The following is a 16273-nucleotide window of genomic DNA, read 5'->3' as shown; positions in this document are numbered from 1 at the left end:
CTGTGGTGAAACCACTTTCTCGATCAAACGACAGCTATAGAGAGAGCCAGCCAGAGTTCCAAGAGTCGCCTGGTGTGCTCTAAGTCAAGTGCTCGATTTGCTCGAGTTCAGCGGCCCGTAAGCATTTCAATCGACCGACAACATTTCATCCACGGAAGCTAGCCACGCATACGCGGAAAGTCAATTAGAGAAACATGCGTGAGACTCAAAGAGGGAATGAGATGGAAGAGAGCCACCTCCTTCGGAGGAGATGCGTTTTTATAGTATAGAAGGACGTGAGTGTTTATAGTAGTGGTCAAAAGTTTGGAACTACTTACATGGTTGTTACGATACCAAATGTGCTTTTTATTTTGCCAAGTGGGAATAAATGTCGTACTAAGTGTCATAAGTCATAAAAATATTAAAGATACTTTAATTCCGAATGAAACATCAATTTAATTTTTGTTTCTGATCTTATCTCGGGGAACCATATACAGTTGGTAAATATTGATGAAAACAGCAGTTAATATTAATGCTTTTTATTGAGCATTTAAAATATCAATGGAGACTTAATTCTGTTTACATGAATATATTTACTATCACTATGATATCTCCCTTTAATTTACATCGTTTAGATAAAAATATGTTTAGTATGACGTTAAAACACTCAAATCCTTAAACGCAAATTATGCACAAACTAAAATACATGTAGAAACTACAAAACTTTTTCACAACGATATATTTAGATTATCTTATACGTACCTTGACATGTAAATCCCACATAGACGATCACGAGGTGTACAGTGCACACGATGTAGCATCGCAAAGTCGCTGTCCCTTGCAAGCCAACTCGCGTGCACTGCTATCTCGATAATAGAATGATCTATCTGCAACGAGCGGCAACAATAAGCGAGCAAGATATTATTCCGATACACCAGGACGGACTGTATCTCAAGCACGCTGGTACTTGATCTGGGAGCAACCAGTACCTAACCCAACAAATAACAATACAGTATTGCCCTCACGTAGCATACGGGGCCTAGGATCACAGCGCCATTATGCGCCAGCAGCAACAGAGGTTCCTCATCGGATTCCTCTTCCCATGCTCTGTTACCGTACACACAACACTCTTGGACAACAATGGACAGACATGAATCATCCATCCTTCTTCCACCAATACTTAGAGCTTGACCATTCTCTGGTGGCCTCCTCTTCTCCGCTGTCTCACCGGATCCAGTACGTTTTCAATACTTAATGCACCATGGATGAAGCCCCGTTCAATTACTCGCAACACGATACCATGGCTATTTATTGTGGTCTGCCGAACGGTTGGATATCTCTCTTCCTCTTTCTTCCCTGCTGCACTTCTTTCTTACTCTGAAACCGTCTTCTTGTTCTTCTTCTTCTCACCTGTTCTTGTGTCTACGCTCCTTCGATTTCCACTGTGCCATTATTTTTTCGCCTTGCTATCTATACACAGAAACTGTTCCGTCCATTGTCCTTGACATAACTCAAACTGCATTAGGATTCTTTCGTGTTTTTGAATCGATTTCAGAAAAGGAAGTTTGAGGTTCTTAAGACCAAAGTTCTGTGAGGTTCTTAAACTTAAGTTTTTATAGCAGTTAACAGGTTAAAACTCTGGGAATAATACGTGACAAGGAGATTTGTTTTGTTGAATTTAGTAATATGGTTAGTTGATTGGGAACAAGTTATTATAATCCAACAGAAAACAATATCAAATAATTTACCAAAAAGAGTTTAGTCTTTTATCAGGAGCAACTTATTTTCCTATTTTATAAAAAACTTTCCCTCAGAGAATCAAGTAAATCTAAACGAGATGTCTTCTCATAATGCTTGCGAGTCCTTCTTTCACTGGTTCCTCTAACACAGTTGCGCCCCCTACAATTTTCAAACCTCCCCGGAAGAGGTCGTGACACGGACGACTTTATTACTATTTTCTCGCAATGTATCGCGTTTACGAGCGATATTCTGTGAATTTCCGGATCAAAAGAGAGACAGAGTGAGAGGCAGAGAGAGAGAGAGAGAGAGAGAAACTTCATTGCAAAGAGATTACTGAGGGCAGATACCGAGAAAGGTTATTCGAGAGACCATCCCTTCGCAGAAGCGGGGCGGCGTGCAACATGGCGAAGGTAATGGACGATCGTTCACGAGCGGCTTTCACACGATAAACAATCGATACTCGACGTCCTGTTGTTAATCCAGGATTATCGTCCTCCGGCAGGGTGGAGGCTGTTATCGAGCAACCAGGAAGCAATTGGAAGCCCTTTTCACGCTGAGAGCTATTCTTGACGCGGATTGCTATCGTCTCGCGAGCTATCTTTCATTTGCCGACGAGATCGCTCTTGTATATCCCCTAGAAAGACATATGACAGCTATCATCTTTATATGAAATTCTATGAAACAGTTTGTTGTTTCGAAAACGGCTTTCATGCCTCTAGAAACGTCTGTACTTCGAAAGGGCATTGACCAAGATAGTAATTAGCATATATCAATATCATGGAGAGAGATGGTGAATCTCAAATATGAAATCTCAACTTCGGCACTTCACGCACTCGCAAGATGCAGATTCGTACAATATAAAGATCACACGAGGATAATATATATGTCCATTTTCGTGAACTTATGACTTCTATGCCTTTCATCCTTATCAATCGATGCCATTTAGAAGAATATCCCTCGAACCTTTACAGTTATCTCATTGCTACTTCGATCGGAATTTTACTCCTAATGTTTGAATTATTTAAAAAATCGCAGCAATGAATAAGCGAATCTGCCATTCGGTAAATAAACGATTTCGTTCTGCGTGATCGCTGAGGTGTCTCGTAGTGGCTGACGGTAACATCTATTCCGACAAGCGACCGCGACTCACGCCACTCTGTCTCAGCCGACATTGTAACGATCGCATCTAGATCCTCGACTAGGGTTACTGTTGCTTCGTGTCAGGGACATGGACGTTTCCACTCGATCGGTACGGCCTCTTGAATAAACAGTAAACCGCCAATATAGTTGTTTTGAATTGGAACCTTTCCACGTATTTTCCCCTTAGATGATTTTTCTAGTAACTCTAGAAACCATAGAAAGTGGTATATTTCTTTAAAATTTAGTACTTTTAAAATACAGATGTATACTACATATTCCTATGTAGTTTCATTGACTAACAATCATTGGCATCTTTATTTTTATATTTATTTATTTTTTTAATATTTAATATGAAAGCGTAAAGTTAGATAATCCATCTTATAAATATTATAAAATTAAATATTATAAATCAAATAAAAAGACGATTTTGGAAACATAGGATTGATTTACAGCGTATTGTATTCTAAAACTGCTCTCCTTGAAAGAATAGCTTCATTAATTGTCTAATTAATTAATAACTTATAAAGATACAATGTTGCACATACGCAAGGAACGTAAAAGAATTTAACTCAACCATGAAAAAAGGAACTAATTGATGTCCCGATAAATACACGGTCAAATGTAAATGAAAGATCGAAGAAAGCAAAGCCGTGGGGAAAATCCGAGAAGCACAAAAAGGAAGAGATTGAAATTAGATTACCTTCTAGTAGGTAAGGTCGAAATGAATGCAGATTAAAAGCGAAAGGAAGAAAACGCAATGGAGCTGGTGCGTGCCTCCCGGGGGCAGACGTCTCCTGACGTCTTTTTCAGAGGTCGAACGAGACACGACGAATCGCGGAGCGCGGCTTTACGCGTTGCTGCCTTCTTCCTCTCGTCCATTCCCCAGTTATGATTTCTCACAGTCAGTAATACGAATTACCGTTGGTGTATCGTTTATACATCTAACAGCCGATGTACATGCGACAGTAACAATAACAACGAAGCATGGCAAAGTAAGAAACTCTAACGCTAGACAACATCAACTTCTAAACTGGCAGAGAGTTTTAAGCGCTCGCAAATAACAGCCTGAGGTCGGGCGAGATAGATAAGAGGTTAAAAGGTTCAACCGTGAGATCCCGAGATTCTCGAAATAGTTGTACTATTAACAAATCTTCGCACGCCTCGTGGCTTACCCCGTGCGAAAACATCTCCTTGCTTACTTTAACGGATTTGTCTAGCTGTTTCGCGATTCATGATAGTCATTCATAGCGATCGATACTGTTAGAATTATTAGATTTTAAGCTTTTAAGCTTAATAATGAACGTCACGCTTTTAGGCTTTCTTCAGGCGACAATCGTGTTATGAATTGTATTTTTGTTTAGTGAAAATTATCTACAGTTCACTTCTTCGCAAATACTTGAATACCGCATCCATCAAATGGCAAATACTGAATATCATGTCAGCTATATCCACTTATTTAGGTCTTGAAAACTAACATGCAGAAAAATTGGACGATATGTCAAACTAGTATAATAAATATGTCACATATGTGACATAATTCCTACACAAAACCCGAAGAAGTAGGACGCAGAAAATTCCACCGTACAGGAAATCGTTCACCATCGCTATAAATTCTACTGATCTCGATTCACGGGATAACTATATCCCGCGTTCACGATCAAAAAAAAATTGAAAGCACCGTTGTCTTCGCATCGTGTGCTCGTAAGCTAGAAATAATAGCTCGTTGCTATTTTGGTGGAAACCCGTTACGGGTTTATGGTTCGAACGAGATGCTCGCGTCTCCGGTAACGTGTACAAACTGACCTAACTTCATCCAACAGCCTCAACCAGATTGGTTCAACCCACGCGTATGAAAAGCAGAAGAAGAGGAAGAAGAAGAAGAAGGAAGAGGTATCAATGAGAATACCAAGCTGTGATTCCTGGAACGATCAACGACCGATAACTCTTTAGCCCCGAAGACCTAAACAATGCCGGATATTCGTATCACTTGTAGGATAGTAGATAACCTCTCTGTCCTCGTCGTGCTCCCTTTTCAGTTTAGTTTTCCCTCTTTCTCGGCAGCGCTTTCCTGTTGCCACGGGGAGTTGCCGACAAGGCGGTCGTCGATTGCAATTTGCCGATACGATTCTACCTGCCGCATTGCGCGCCGTGTTTCCTCCCTTTCTCTCTTTCTTCGCCTATTCTTCTCCTTGTCCTCTTTACATGATCCCCCTTTCCCCGTTTTATATTCTTCTCTCCCTATCTATTTATCTATATCTCCTTCTTCTTCTTTCCGTTCGAGTTCGGCTTAAAATCCGTGTGTCGAGACCAGTCGATTTGTACTAGCCTGGTACCGAGAGATACATCTTTCCTCAGGTAACTACCCATAGAGAGCATCTAAGCGGTGGATCCGAACCGACTGGCCAATATGTATCGCTAACCTGGCTCGTGTGTAAATGGCACCCTACCTGCTTGCAACGTAATATTGGCACGAATGAGACCAGATACTCACCAGATATGGGCTTTTTCCCGACTAACTGCCGCTGTGTTATCTACCTATCTTATTTGTGTGTAAAGCCTCGTTTAAATTAGTCAAGTTACCTGAATTCAAGCAACTTGAGACCACTTTACTATTCTCAACTTTGAAATATCCTTTTAAATTCCTTCTCATCCTTCTTCTCATTGTTTACTTGTCAAGTAACTTAATGTAAACTGTTGTAGATCCACTTATAACCTAATGATAGCCAATGATGTTAAGTCAATAAGTTAATAAACATATTGAGGATTAATAAGTATTTGGCTTGTATATGTCATGGAGTATTCCAAGAGACTTTTCTCGACTTTACAGGACTACAATATATCAACTGTAGATTAGGATACAGCTTGTCATTGCTGGAATCATGCGGCATGACGGTTCACAATGGATCGTTTTCTTGAGCCAGCAGAGGACTCGATCAGGCATCGCTTTAACGACGCAGAGTGACGAAGGAACTTGGCTCGATGTCTTAACAATTGTACCGTTTGTGCACGCTGTTTGCTCGTGCATTGTGCATCGCACATATAATATTAAATCCACGGCACGATACGCCTGTGAGAACCTGTTTTGCAAGTTGAAAAACAGTATACATACTAAAAATAAGATTACTTTCAAGTGTTTACAATGGTGGTAAGAATATTTTAGGCTAGACAGAATTAAAATGACTAATATAGTCGTTTTACTATTTCGAATAATCTATGAAGGAATCTATTTAATTCTTTATAGTCGTAGCATATTAAAATTAATCGGACTAGTATTTAATGAAATACCTAACAACATTCTTACCGCAACAACGCTGCCAACCCGAAAGGCAAGAGCCAACGTTTATTTATCATGACACGGTAGAAAATGTACTCGATATTATCTCTTTACCATCGTGAAGAAAAAAAGAGGTAGAGCTTCGACAGCTCATCCTCCTACAATAGAAGGTGATATTCGCGTTCGTAATGGGTGTGAAGACGCGGCGTGCATAAAAGAGTCCGCTATACATTTGCAACGGGTATCCAAATGAATCGACAATCTGTACTCGACATGGCCAATATCACTTTACCTGATAACGCGTCATGTGCTATTTTGATGATGCACCACCAAAGACATGAAATAAAAAATATTGTGTAAAACATTGTGGCAAACGACAAAATTAATTTTTTTGCATAACATGGCTAACTTATACATGGTATAATATATACATGGCTAACTTATACATGGTATAATATTCGTACCCGTTTCCTTAAATCAAACCCATGCCATTGCCTTTTGATTCTCATAAAAGTTCCAACTACTTTTTTTTCCTTTTTATATTGTAACAAAATAACAGAAGAAGCAAACATCAATTCTCTAGACGAGCCGCCAAAGCTCGATAGCATTGCCCGTTCGCTTCCTAGGCTAGGCCAGTGTCATTTCATCATTGCGCGAGCGCGCAAGGGGAGGTATGATCGCAACGCGTACATGTATGCGAAACGTGTAGATGAGAACATGCACGGGCAGGGCAGGGTGCCAACCCATCCGTGGGCGGTTCCGGCCGATTCGCTCGAATAGTCTTGAAATGATCTCGAAGAACTTAAGACTTTCCCATGGTATGTAGCGCCCCCATTGACAGGCGGGCAAGTGTATCAACGGGAGGATACACTCTCTAAGAATTGTTATTCCAAAGAAAGTAAACCGTACCACCACTATCCTGCCGTCTAGCGGCGTGGTCCTTCGGTTATTAATGGCAGCAGTGGTGGTCGCTCGTCCGTGCAACACGGGCGCAAAAGTGTGCGTCCGGTTTTCTACTAGCGCGCAATGCTCGTTCTTCTCCTCCAGCCTCCTAGAAACCTCGCGCTGGCGTTGCCACCATGACACTGCTCCGCAACGCTGAAGCGGACGACCTTGCGCTGTTCGTAAGAACAAGAACCTTACAAGTGCGCATCATGCTTCGAGGGATCGACCCGTCTGTTTTTTCTCCGCTCCTCTTTTTGTTTTTATTCCTGAGTCACGATTAATGCGTTTCAAACAGCCGACCTGTGAAATTGGGACACAGATGCATATCATGCTTGTGCGTTGATTGCACAAAAATTAAAATTCATATTCGTAAAACTGTGCTGATTTTATATGAGTTCGCTAGTTTCCTAAGTGATCTTTCGAAATGAACTAAATGAACAGAATCTGAAATATCAATTTCATTCAGTCCATTCTGCGACTTATATCAAGCTATACTTCCTCTTCCATATTCGAAAGTATAATAGTTAAACGAAGCCAAACCATTAATAACATAAACTGTTATTTGTTTAATTAAAGTAACAATACGTACATCGTTTAAAATAATAACCGTACCAAGGAAGAATCGTAATTTAAAGTAGCAAACTTAGAAAACGTTAAATGTACAACAATCATATCCTATTCTCTACCGACGAAGTATCCAATATCGACGTTTCTTGTATCGTGTCTCGCGGCTTTTCTCTGCTTGTTCTTTCGCTTTTCTAGTTCATTTCCCTTGCTACCGCGCATTGCTCTTATTGGTCTGTTTGCGCAGGCCTGACTGGCTCCCTCTGTATCCCTTACACACGGAGTGTAACACGCATGCGTGGCAGCTAAAGGTGCACCACAGGGGAGACGACAGAGCCGATACCCCATTACGCGTACTTCGTTTATTTTGCGGCTTTGCACGTTACAGATCTTACTATAATATTCCTTTGTACTTACAGCGGCGAGATTCCCTCTCATTATACTTTTTCTCGCGCCAACATTATACGGTGCGCGCCCTATTTTCTTCCCCGCTCCTCAATGTTCCCCTTCGTCGTATTTCGTTTCTTCTTTTCTTGTTTCTCGCTCCAACGTCGCCTCCCTTTTCGCACTTCCCTTGCTCGCGTTCAATTCCCCTAAACTCTTCTTCACCAGTCACTCTCGACTCTCGGTTTTACACGCACGCTATAATCCCGTGGCACATCATCCGTCGATTCCAAAAAAGAAACGTCAAGACTATGAGATCCGGCGCGCGGTCACCTCGATTTCAACCTGCATACATTCTATTTAAGATGCATGCTTTTTGCGGCTCTCGAACTCTGTCGATTTATACCGGGGCCACGCATCTTGATAGAGGACAGAAAAACGCAACAAAAAGGAGACTTCGCTCTCGTTACATAGATGGAGTTGATTGCTCTTACATGTTTCCCGCCATTTGGCATACTGCCAAGGAAACAATTGAGAGAATTTAGTGGATGTTCGTGTCAATTTTACGTCAGATCGAAGTATATGAAACACGATTAATCGCATAAACGCCATGTAAGCTGATGACTTATGATGTTTGTACAGTTATTATACAATTAAAAAGAAATTAAATAATTAGAAATTTTTAACACTATAAACTATTAAAACTTTGCGACATTAAATGGATTCTACAGAATATAGCCATGTAACCAATTTTTTGGCTATAGGGTTTTCGGGAGTGCACAAATATAGGTCACATGGAAACCGATCGAATTCAATAGAATTCACACGTTATCAAGTGTCACCGCTTGTTTTGTTTTTCGTAAGATAAAATTACCCTACCTTAACAAATTCTTTTATCCGTCCAAAAGCAAGTGGGTCGAAAAAAGAAATGGAAAAATCCATAGGGTTAAAATGGGTGTCGGTTGACGTCGTAAATAGCTTCTCCTTTGGATTTATGCGTAATCTACGCTGACCCACGACAGTCGGTTTAATGTTGCAGAGTTATGCGTCAAGGATAAACAGGCCTCGTTCGTCCACTCGCCTTTGCAACGCTATTGTAACACACGTTTAAATACGCACCTACACGCATGAAGGACACAGGCATATGATTGGAAACAGAATAGAACAGCCTTACGTCGATGCATATGCATGCGGGATTGTGTCACCATATACACGCATGCCTACGTATATGCGCGAAACAACCTCACATACGAACAAGAGGTTCGAGCGCGTGCGCACTAGAGGGATGTAGGACAGGTTGGGAAGCGTTGGTGCGTGCAAGTAAGCAGCACGCGCGTGCACAGGACCGCGAGGTGGATGACGCGCTATGCACAGGCGCAGAACCCAGACCTAGGTCAATCTTTGACGGCCCACGCCAGTCCCTGCGAGGGAGTAGCCGGGCATAACGCGTTCTGCGATGAAGCTGGAGAGAGGAAGGTCGATAAGCAGACGAAAGCAAAGAAGAATGAACGGAGCGGGAAGAAAAACGGGAGAGGAGGAAGAGCAGCATGCGGTGCTATAAGAGTTAGCAGGACGGTGCGTGGGTCACAATGTCCGTAGGGTACAGAACCCTTGCTCTTTTCTTCTTTCTCCTTTTTCCTCCTCTTCTTCTTCTCTCATAGTCGTGGCCGTCGCCGTAACCGTCCCCGAGACTCGTCGTCGGTCGGTCGAACCGTCGCGTCGCATCGGTTGATCCATAGCACGACTCGTTATGGGAAGCACACGGGATATTGTTGCTCGTATATATGGAGAGTACGAGGGAAGTGCGCCGTACTTGTACTATGCAGATGATTCCGCGATATGGGCTATTCATTGCGAGTCATTTAAGAGTTTATGCGGTGGGTACGAGCCGCGGCCGCGTACGCGCGATATGTTATTATATTGCGTATCGAAAGGTCCGCTGCGCTGGTAACGCATGCACTGCTGGTTGATCGTAGCTTGCGGTCCTTCGCGCCGTACGCGCCGCGAACACAGCGTACGGCGCCCCCTTCTGCCTCAAATATATAACCAGTATAGACATAGTTACTAGATGACCGAGGATCTAGGAACGTGCTAGTGCATGTTTTGTTCTTTCATATTTACTCACGTATAACGAACGATTTTTATTTCTTAACGTACTTTTGGAAGTTATATGCTTTTGGGAGTTCTTCTTATATCTACTACATTCACTACAATATAAATGCAAATATAAGAAACCATAAAATATTTAATCTTTAGTACAGATTTTGGTTTACATTTCACAGTTTACGGTTTGGTTTACAGTTAGTACAGTTTAGTACAGATAACGGGGACATCGCACCCCAGGTACTGTGAAATCCACATTTAAAGGAAACTTGAAAAAGAAGAGTTTCATTTTTGAATATATATTGACGAATATTTAATATCCTCACAAAACGAATTTTGGTTCATGTAGGAATCATCTCTTAAATTTAACTACGTAGTTAAGACAATACTGTCTAAGGATGAAATTTCTCAATCAATAAACTGATATATACACACTTAAGGGAACCAAGGTTTCTGTCTTGTAACAAATAAGAAATTTAAATGGTGGTACAATTACATATTATAAAAATAATTGATATTTCCATATGATAACTAATACTTCGTGGAATAACAGTTAATTCTTCGTATTAAAAGTATTCATCATACTATATACAATATTAAAATCTTAGTAAAAGTACTAGAGCATCAAGCTTGCGTAAACGAACCAGATTATGCAATTTTAAAGACGGTTGAATATGATTAGTCTAAGCTAAGGATATCAGCTGGAGAATCGCAACATATTTTTCTTCGGTGAAAATTATGTTCCTATGCGAGGAGCAACATTTCCTTGGAACAGGAACAATAGATACAGCATGGCTAGACGCTCTTATACATGCTTACCATAGTGGCTCTTTTGCAGAGTATCGATGAATAAACAGGCAGAGTTGCGATAAAACGCCCGAAGCTGTCCGTGGCCGGTGTGTTATGCATGCGAGAGAGCGAGGGTAAATGACGGAGGTGGCAGCGTTGATGATGGTGGTGATGCAAAACATGATAATAATAATGACGACGTAGACGTCGCCGAGAATGAAACGGACACGCGTCTACCCGCGTTTCTTCGAGTTATATGCATACGAACCAGATCTCAACTAACGGAATGGAACGCTGAAACTCGATGATCGGTACTCGATTATCAAATTTCTTTTTTCTCTTTACTTCTTATGAAACTACTATTTTCTTTTATTTGCTATTGAGGTTAATGTGTTAACGTAACGTTATATTTGTAATTTCTTTTTACTCAGTTTACATTATTGAATTTTTTCGAATCCACATTGCAATTGAAAAGTTACATTCTCTGCCTTTCTTATAATTTAGAAAATATTTTCGTTATAATATCAAAATATTAAGGACAGGCAATAATAATTAATAGCAAATAACTTACAGTTCAATCTAATATCAATATTATTAACTTCAAAATAACAAAATACGACATGTATATCACATTCACAGTATTCTGCTAAGGATTAAGGATTTGATTAAAGAGATAATCTTTTTTAAATTTGAATTTTTTGATAATCCAATAATTAACATTTGATGGCACCATACTTTTAACCTGTTACCAATCCGTTACTCTTTATCCAGATTTAAAAGCCAAATTTATTAGACAAAGTGAAAATCGAAACAATGGAACCATTAAAAAAGAATTGCTTAACTCTTTCGTTATGTCGATTTAATTTGTTTAGTTTGAATTCTTAAGACCGAAAGATCGAAACTTCATGATACTGTCCTTCTTTATCTTCTATGCATGTATAGTGTTCGTTATCTTGAGTTACTTTAAGTTTAAATTCCTTGAACAAAGTGGAGCGATAAATTGAAGGGGAAGAAAAATTGGGATTTCCAGCTACCAATCGTCGAATTAAGTTATACCACCCACGCGATTCACCTCCGATCGAATTATCTTCGTTGTGGGTTCCATTTGCTGTGTTCTTTTCAATTGGCTACTGTTGCATCAAAGATCTTAGCGCTTCGCGTATATATGTATTCTCGAAAGAGGAAATTCATTCTCTCGTTCATTCCTCGCTTCAATCGCCGAATGATTATAGATATTGTTAGAAAAAGTCCTACTTTCAGTTTATTTTAAATTCTTCGATGAACAGGTTGTGTTTCGTTTATATCTTCAATCATTAATAAACTCTATACGAGGAAGTAATGTATCTATATATAGATTAGAATGATCAGCTGTACAACGATTTTAATATAAATCATATTATCCACTTGACAGTATAGTAATCGTCTATATACTCTGAAAAATGTGCGAATTCCTGGAGGCCGGTGCATGAAAGTATATTTTCGATATTTCTTTGCAGGAAGAGTACAGCCAACGAAGACGCTTATCCACTCCCAGCGGCAGTCCCAGCCCGCCCAGACCGACAAGGCTGTCAAGATCTACGGGTACACTCACCAGAGAAGAGGAATCCTTTTGCGAGTCAAGCAACACCCTTACCAGAGAGAATCAGGGACAAGAAGCTGAGAGAAAGGGCTGGTTCAAGTCTCTGTCAAGGAAGAACAAGTCGAACATTAAAGTAAGTTTCAGTCCTTATGAGATCACGTCATATTCTAACAATTAAATCAAAATTCCTAAAGAAGTTCATAAGAAGTAATGAGATATGTTATAAATCTGCCCAACGATTTATGAACGTTTCGACTTGGAAAAGATACAAATGATCAAGGAGACACGGCATAAAGTATTCCGGTTTATGACATCATTCATCCGAAACGGTCTCCAAAGTAATCAAATTCCGCGAACGTATTCCACGAGACCGTTTCCAAAATTGGTAATAAGTGGGCGACATTACAGTAGAGAATGGGATTCCGAGGTTCCCAGCTATGTTGTATGCATAATATCACGATGAACACCTCTACAGTGACGCGACACGTTTGCATCGAAAATTAAAGAGCTCCTAATCAGCTGATAATATCTTTATCCTTAAGAGGCATCTCTTCCATGCTCGTGATACTTTAAAGATATCAAACTGTTTATTATCGACAATGTTACATATGAACCTGTAAAATATTTGTTCTTAATTTATCAGTATCTTGTAATTCTAATTCGTCGGACTAACTAATTTAAAAAATATTCTTTCCGAAAAATTCCGATTAAAAGAAATTAGCTTTTTCAATTCTTTCGAACGCTAAATGATTAGAAACTCAATTGGTGTATTATCAGTTAAATAAAAATAAAACCATAGAGTCACAATATTCTCGTAAGTTATTTATACAAATTATTATTTACATAGGTTTCAAGAGTTTCGAATCACAAAAACAGAACAAAAGTTTTCGCTTTCGAGATTTCCAGATATCAAATATCCCACCGCCAATTTTTTCTTCAACATTACACATCCCCCCCCCCTACAATGACAGGGATACAAACTCCTATCGAATCGACAAGAAGTCGGGCTGTTTTTTACGTTGAGAGACTCAGAAGCTAAGAGTATATGATTTTTACAAGTTGCATCTGATAACGAGCGGATGGATCGTGTGTCCGGTTATCGAGTTCGCGGCGAGCCGACTGAGCAAGTTGGTGCATTCATCAGTCGGTAAAGGTCGCTACGGAGCGGAGCCATTAGGCCGGTACAACCTCCAATTACCTGTTTGATTAAATGCTTAACTAACTCTGCGCTCTGTGGTTTAATTTAATCGTGAGATTAAGTGCCGATCAGGGGGCTGCCTAGCTTTAACCATCGTCCGCGGAATAATCTCTGTCAGGCACCGATTTCGATTCTCTCTGACCGCTTCGATAGGCCGCGCCTGGCCGTCTCTCTGCGGCTATTGCCGTTCGAGATGATTGCGTGCGCGTGAATCTTACCGTAGACGATAATCTATAGAGGATGAGTCGATGGACCAGGGAGATCATGACTCATGAGGGCGCCACGGATGGAAACATTGGAAACAAGCGAGACGCCAGTATTTTTCTCGTTCGTGTAAAGAATATATCTTTCTACCAGGCTTTATTATATATCGTATAATGTAAAGCATATCGAATTATTCTGTTCTTTGCACACATTCTTTTTTGCTCTTCTTCGTTCGTTTGTCAACGAATTATAATCTTATTTCTTTCCCATTTCGCACCATTTTTATATTGCTCTTTAAAAAGCTCTATTATTTCCGACTTTGGCTTGACATGAATTTCTTTAGTTATCGCGAAGAACTACATATATCATTTTGAATCAATGGAATAAATCCGTGTTTTTATTTTTTTAATTAAATAAGGCAGTGTTTGTTTTTCTTGTTATTCGAGGTAACAAAAATATAGTGTTATAAATTGTTTTCTCAGAAACTAATGAAGATATTGACTTCATTTTTGCTCTGATTAAATGGTACAGGCGAGGCTAAATTTTTAACCAATTTGACTGCCCATTTGTTTGAGGCGACTTTTGGAGGGAAAAAGAGACGCCTAGATTTGTTTAAATGAAAGATTGTATTAATTTTTTATTATCAGCATAGGGTTTATCCACCCGAATAACATTTACTTGAACCACTTTTTTTTTATTGTCCATAGTTACAAAATAGTTTCTTTCTTGTTGTCTGTTTCAGCGGAATAATCCTGCGACTACGTTAATGATGTTTGCATTAATTTGATTGTTTCAGACAGTGGATAAGAAGCCTAGGATACCAGAAAGCGAAATCTTAACCACCGGAACTGAGGACGAGGAAGCTTCATCCGCACCCGAACGTGTCTCTGTACAAAAAAATTTGCGTTTCTTTGGAGACACTGATCAGGAGTCTGTTTCTTCCAATAGAGATCGCAGGTGGGCTGCATCCATTTGACATAATAGCAATTACGATAATGCTTTGCTAAATAGCAGATTATCGGGAGAGACATATTTCAAATAAATCTCGGGTACCTCCCTTCTCCATTACATATATTTATTAATTTCTTTTTTTTTTTTTGTATTTTATATCAACTTTTTTCAAATTTTTCAAAAAGGCAAATACCTATAAGTATTCGAAGTAATAAAATGTGCATAAAAAATGTACAAAATAATAAATTAATTTTTATTGCATATATAATTGTTTGCGTTTTATAGAAACAAGCGAGACGACCATGCCTGTTCAGGGCGTGATGTTACGAATTCCAGTCGCCACAATTTGGGTATTTTGTCTCCACCCCGGAAACCACCAAGGCTCGCTGAAAGCGCATTGTCTTCCGGTGAGAGTACAACAGGAGATAGCAGTCAACAAAGTCAGAACTCTCAAAGATCACAGAGATCTGTTGTATATCTTCATGCTGCTACAGGTAATTATTAACAATTGTCAAATGTGTTATAACAATTAAATATATAATATGTATTCAATGTTAAACAGTTTTAAAACTTCAATAAGGAAATGTCCAAATTTATTTTGTACCGTTAAAAAGCTCTTAAATTATTCTTCTTGAGAAAATAATAATAATAATGAGAGATCTGACAATTCTTTCTTTTTGTAGCTATTTTATTTTTTTGTATTAAATCTGGTCTTGATAGAGTAATATTCATTGCCATATTTTCATATGTAAAATAATTACGCTTTGTAAAATAATTACTTGAAATTTATTTTTATTTTTTATAAATTCTTACGTACTTACTAACATTATAAAAATGATTCCATTTGCCTTACTATAAAAACTATCGTAATCGATAAATTATATCTTGTATTTCGATATCTAAAACACAACTTATATTTTTGTTTAGTGGGCGAAATACCTGGTCCGAATGAGAGACGTAGAGCAGCGAGCAGGGAGGAATTAAATCGACCACTTCAATCGCACACGAGAACAGTATCAAGAAGTGTCAGTGTTCTTGCACCTTGGAAGCCTAGACATTATAGAGAACCTTTCGAAATAAATTACGATCAACAACTGCATCCAAAGCCGTTAGCGACTATGAGACGTAGGCAGAGAAGTCGTGAAACGCTAAGTCGTCGTGGAAAAGATATACGACGAAGCAAAGATAATCTCTCGAAAACCGGTAAAAATTAAATAAAGAATACCTACAAAATATAAAATGTGGATAGAAAATTCACAGAAATATTTTGAATTTTTGATGTAACAACTTTAACAAATGTGAATTTGAATCTAAAATAATTATGTTAAAGTAAAAACAAACTTTTATGATGTTTTGTAAATAAATGAAAAAAGAAAAACATTTTATTTATGGAATACTATTTTTTTATCCACATTTCATATGT

The 16273-nt window shown here is 39.1% G+C and overlaps 1 protein-coding gene and 1 long non-coding RNA gene across 6 annotated transcripts in view; one reads left to right on the top strand and one right to left on the bottom strand.

Annotated features, from left to right (window-relative positions):
- Nucleotides 1–16273, top strand: part of blo (bloated) — a 171679-nt gene that overhangs the window by 154733 nt on the left and 673 nt on the right. For both annotated transcript variants that reach the window (XM_033346716.2, XM_033346714.2), the window contains exons 4-7: nucleotides 12415–12630; nucleotides 14696–14856; nucleotides 15136–15344; nucleotides 15778–16053. In XM_033346716.2, coding sequence (XP_033202607.2) covers nucleotides 12415–12630; nucleotides 14696–14856; nucleotides 15136–15344; nucleotides 15778–16053 — 862 coding nt within the window. The remainder of the gene's footprint in view (nucleotides 1–12414; nucleotides 12631–14695; nucleotides 14857–15135; nucleotides 15345–15777; nucleotides 16054–16273) is intronic.
- Nucleotides 107–9974, bottom strand: LOC143304558 (uncharacterized). 4 transcript variants are annotated; one of them, XR_013061228.1, is made up of 4 exons: nucleotides 8906–9974; nucleotides 6598–8542; nucleotides 5719–6443; nucleotides 107–5572 (listed from the first exon to the last, which is right to left on the bottom strand). It is a non-coding gene; the product is annotated as an uncharacterized LOC143304558 (long non-coding RNA). The 4 variants fall into 4 exon arrangements; XR_013061231.1 differs by having other exon boundaries at nucleotides 107–5936; nucleotides 6248–6443; XR_013061229.1 differs by having other exon boundaries at nucleotides 107–6443; nucleotides 6598–7378; nucleotides 8060–8542.

Source organism: Bombus vancouverensis, chromosome 2 (assembly GCF_051014615.1).
Source record: "Bombus vancouverensis nearcticus chromosome 2, iyBomVanc1_principal, whole genome shotgun sequence".
In the NCBI taxonomy this organism is placed as follows: domain Eukaryota; kingdom Metazoa; phylum Arthropoda; class Insecta; order Hymenoptera; family Apidae; genus Bombus; species Bombus vancouverensis.
Note: the sequence above shows the minus strand (reverse complement) of the source record. Positions and strands in the feature narration are given on the sequence as shown.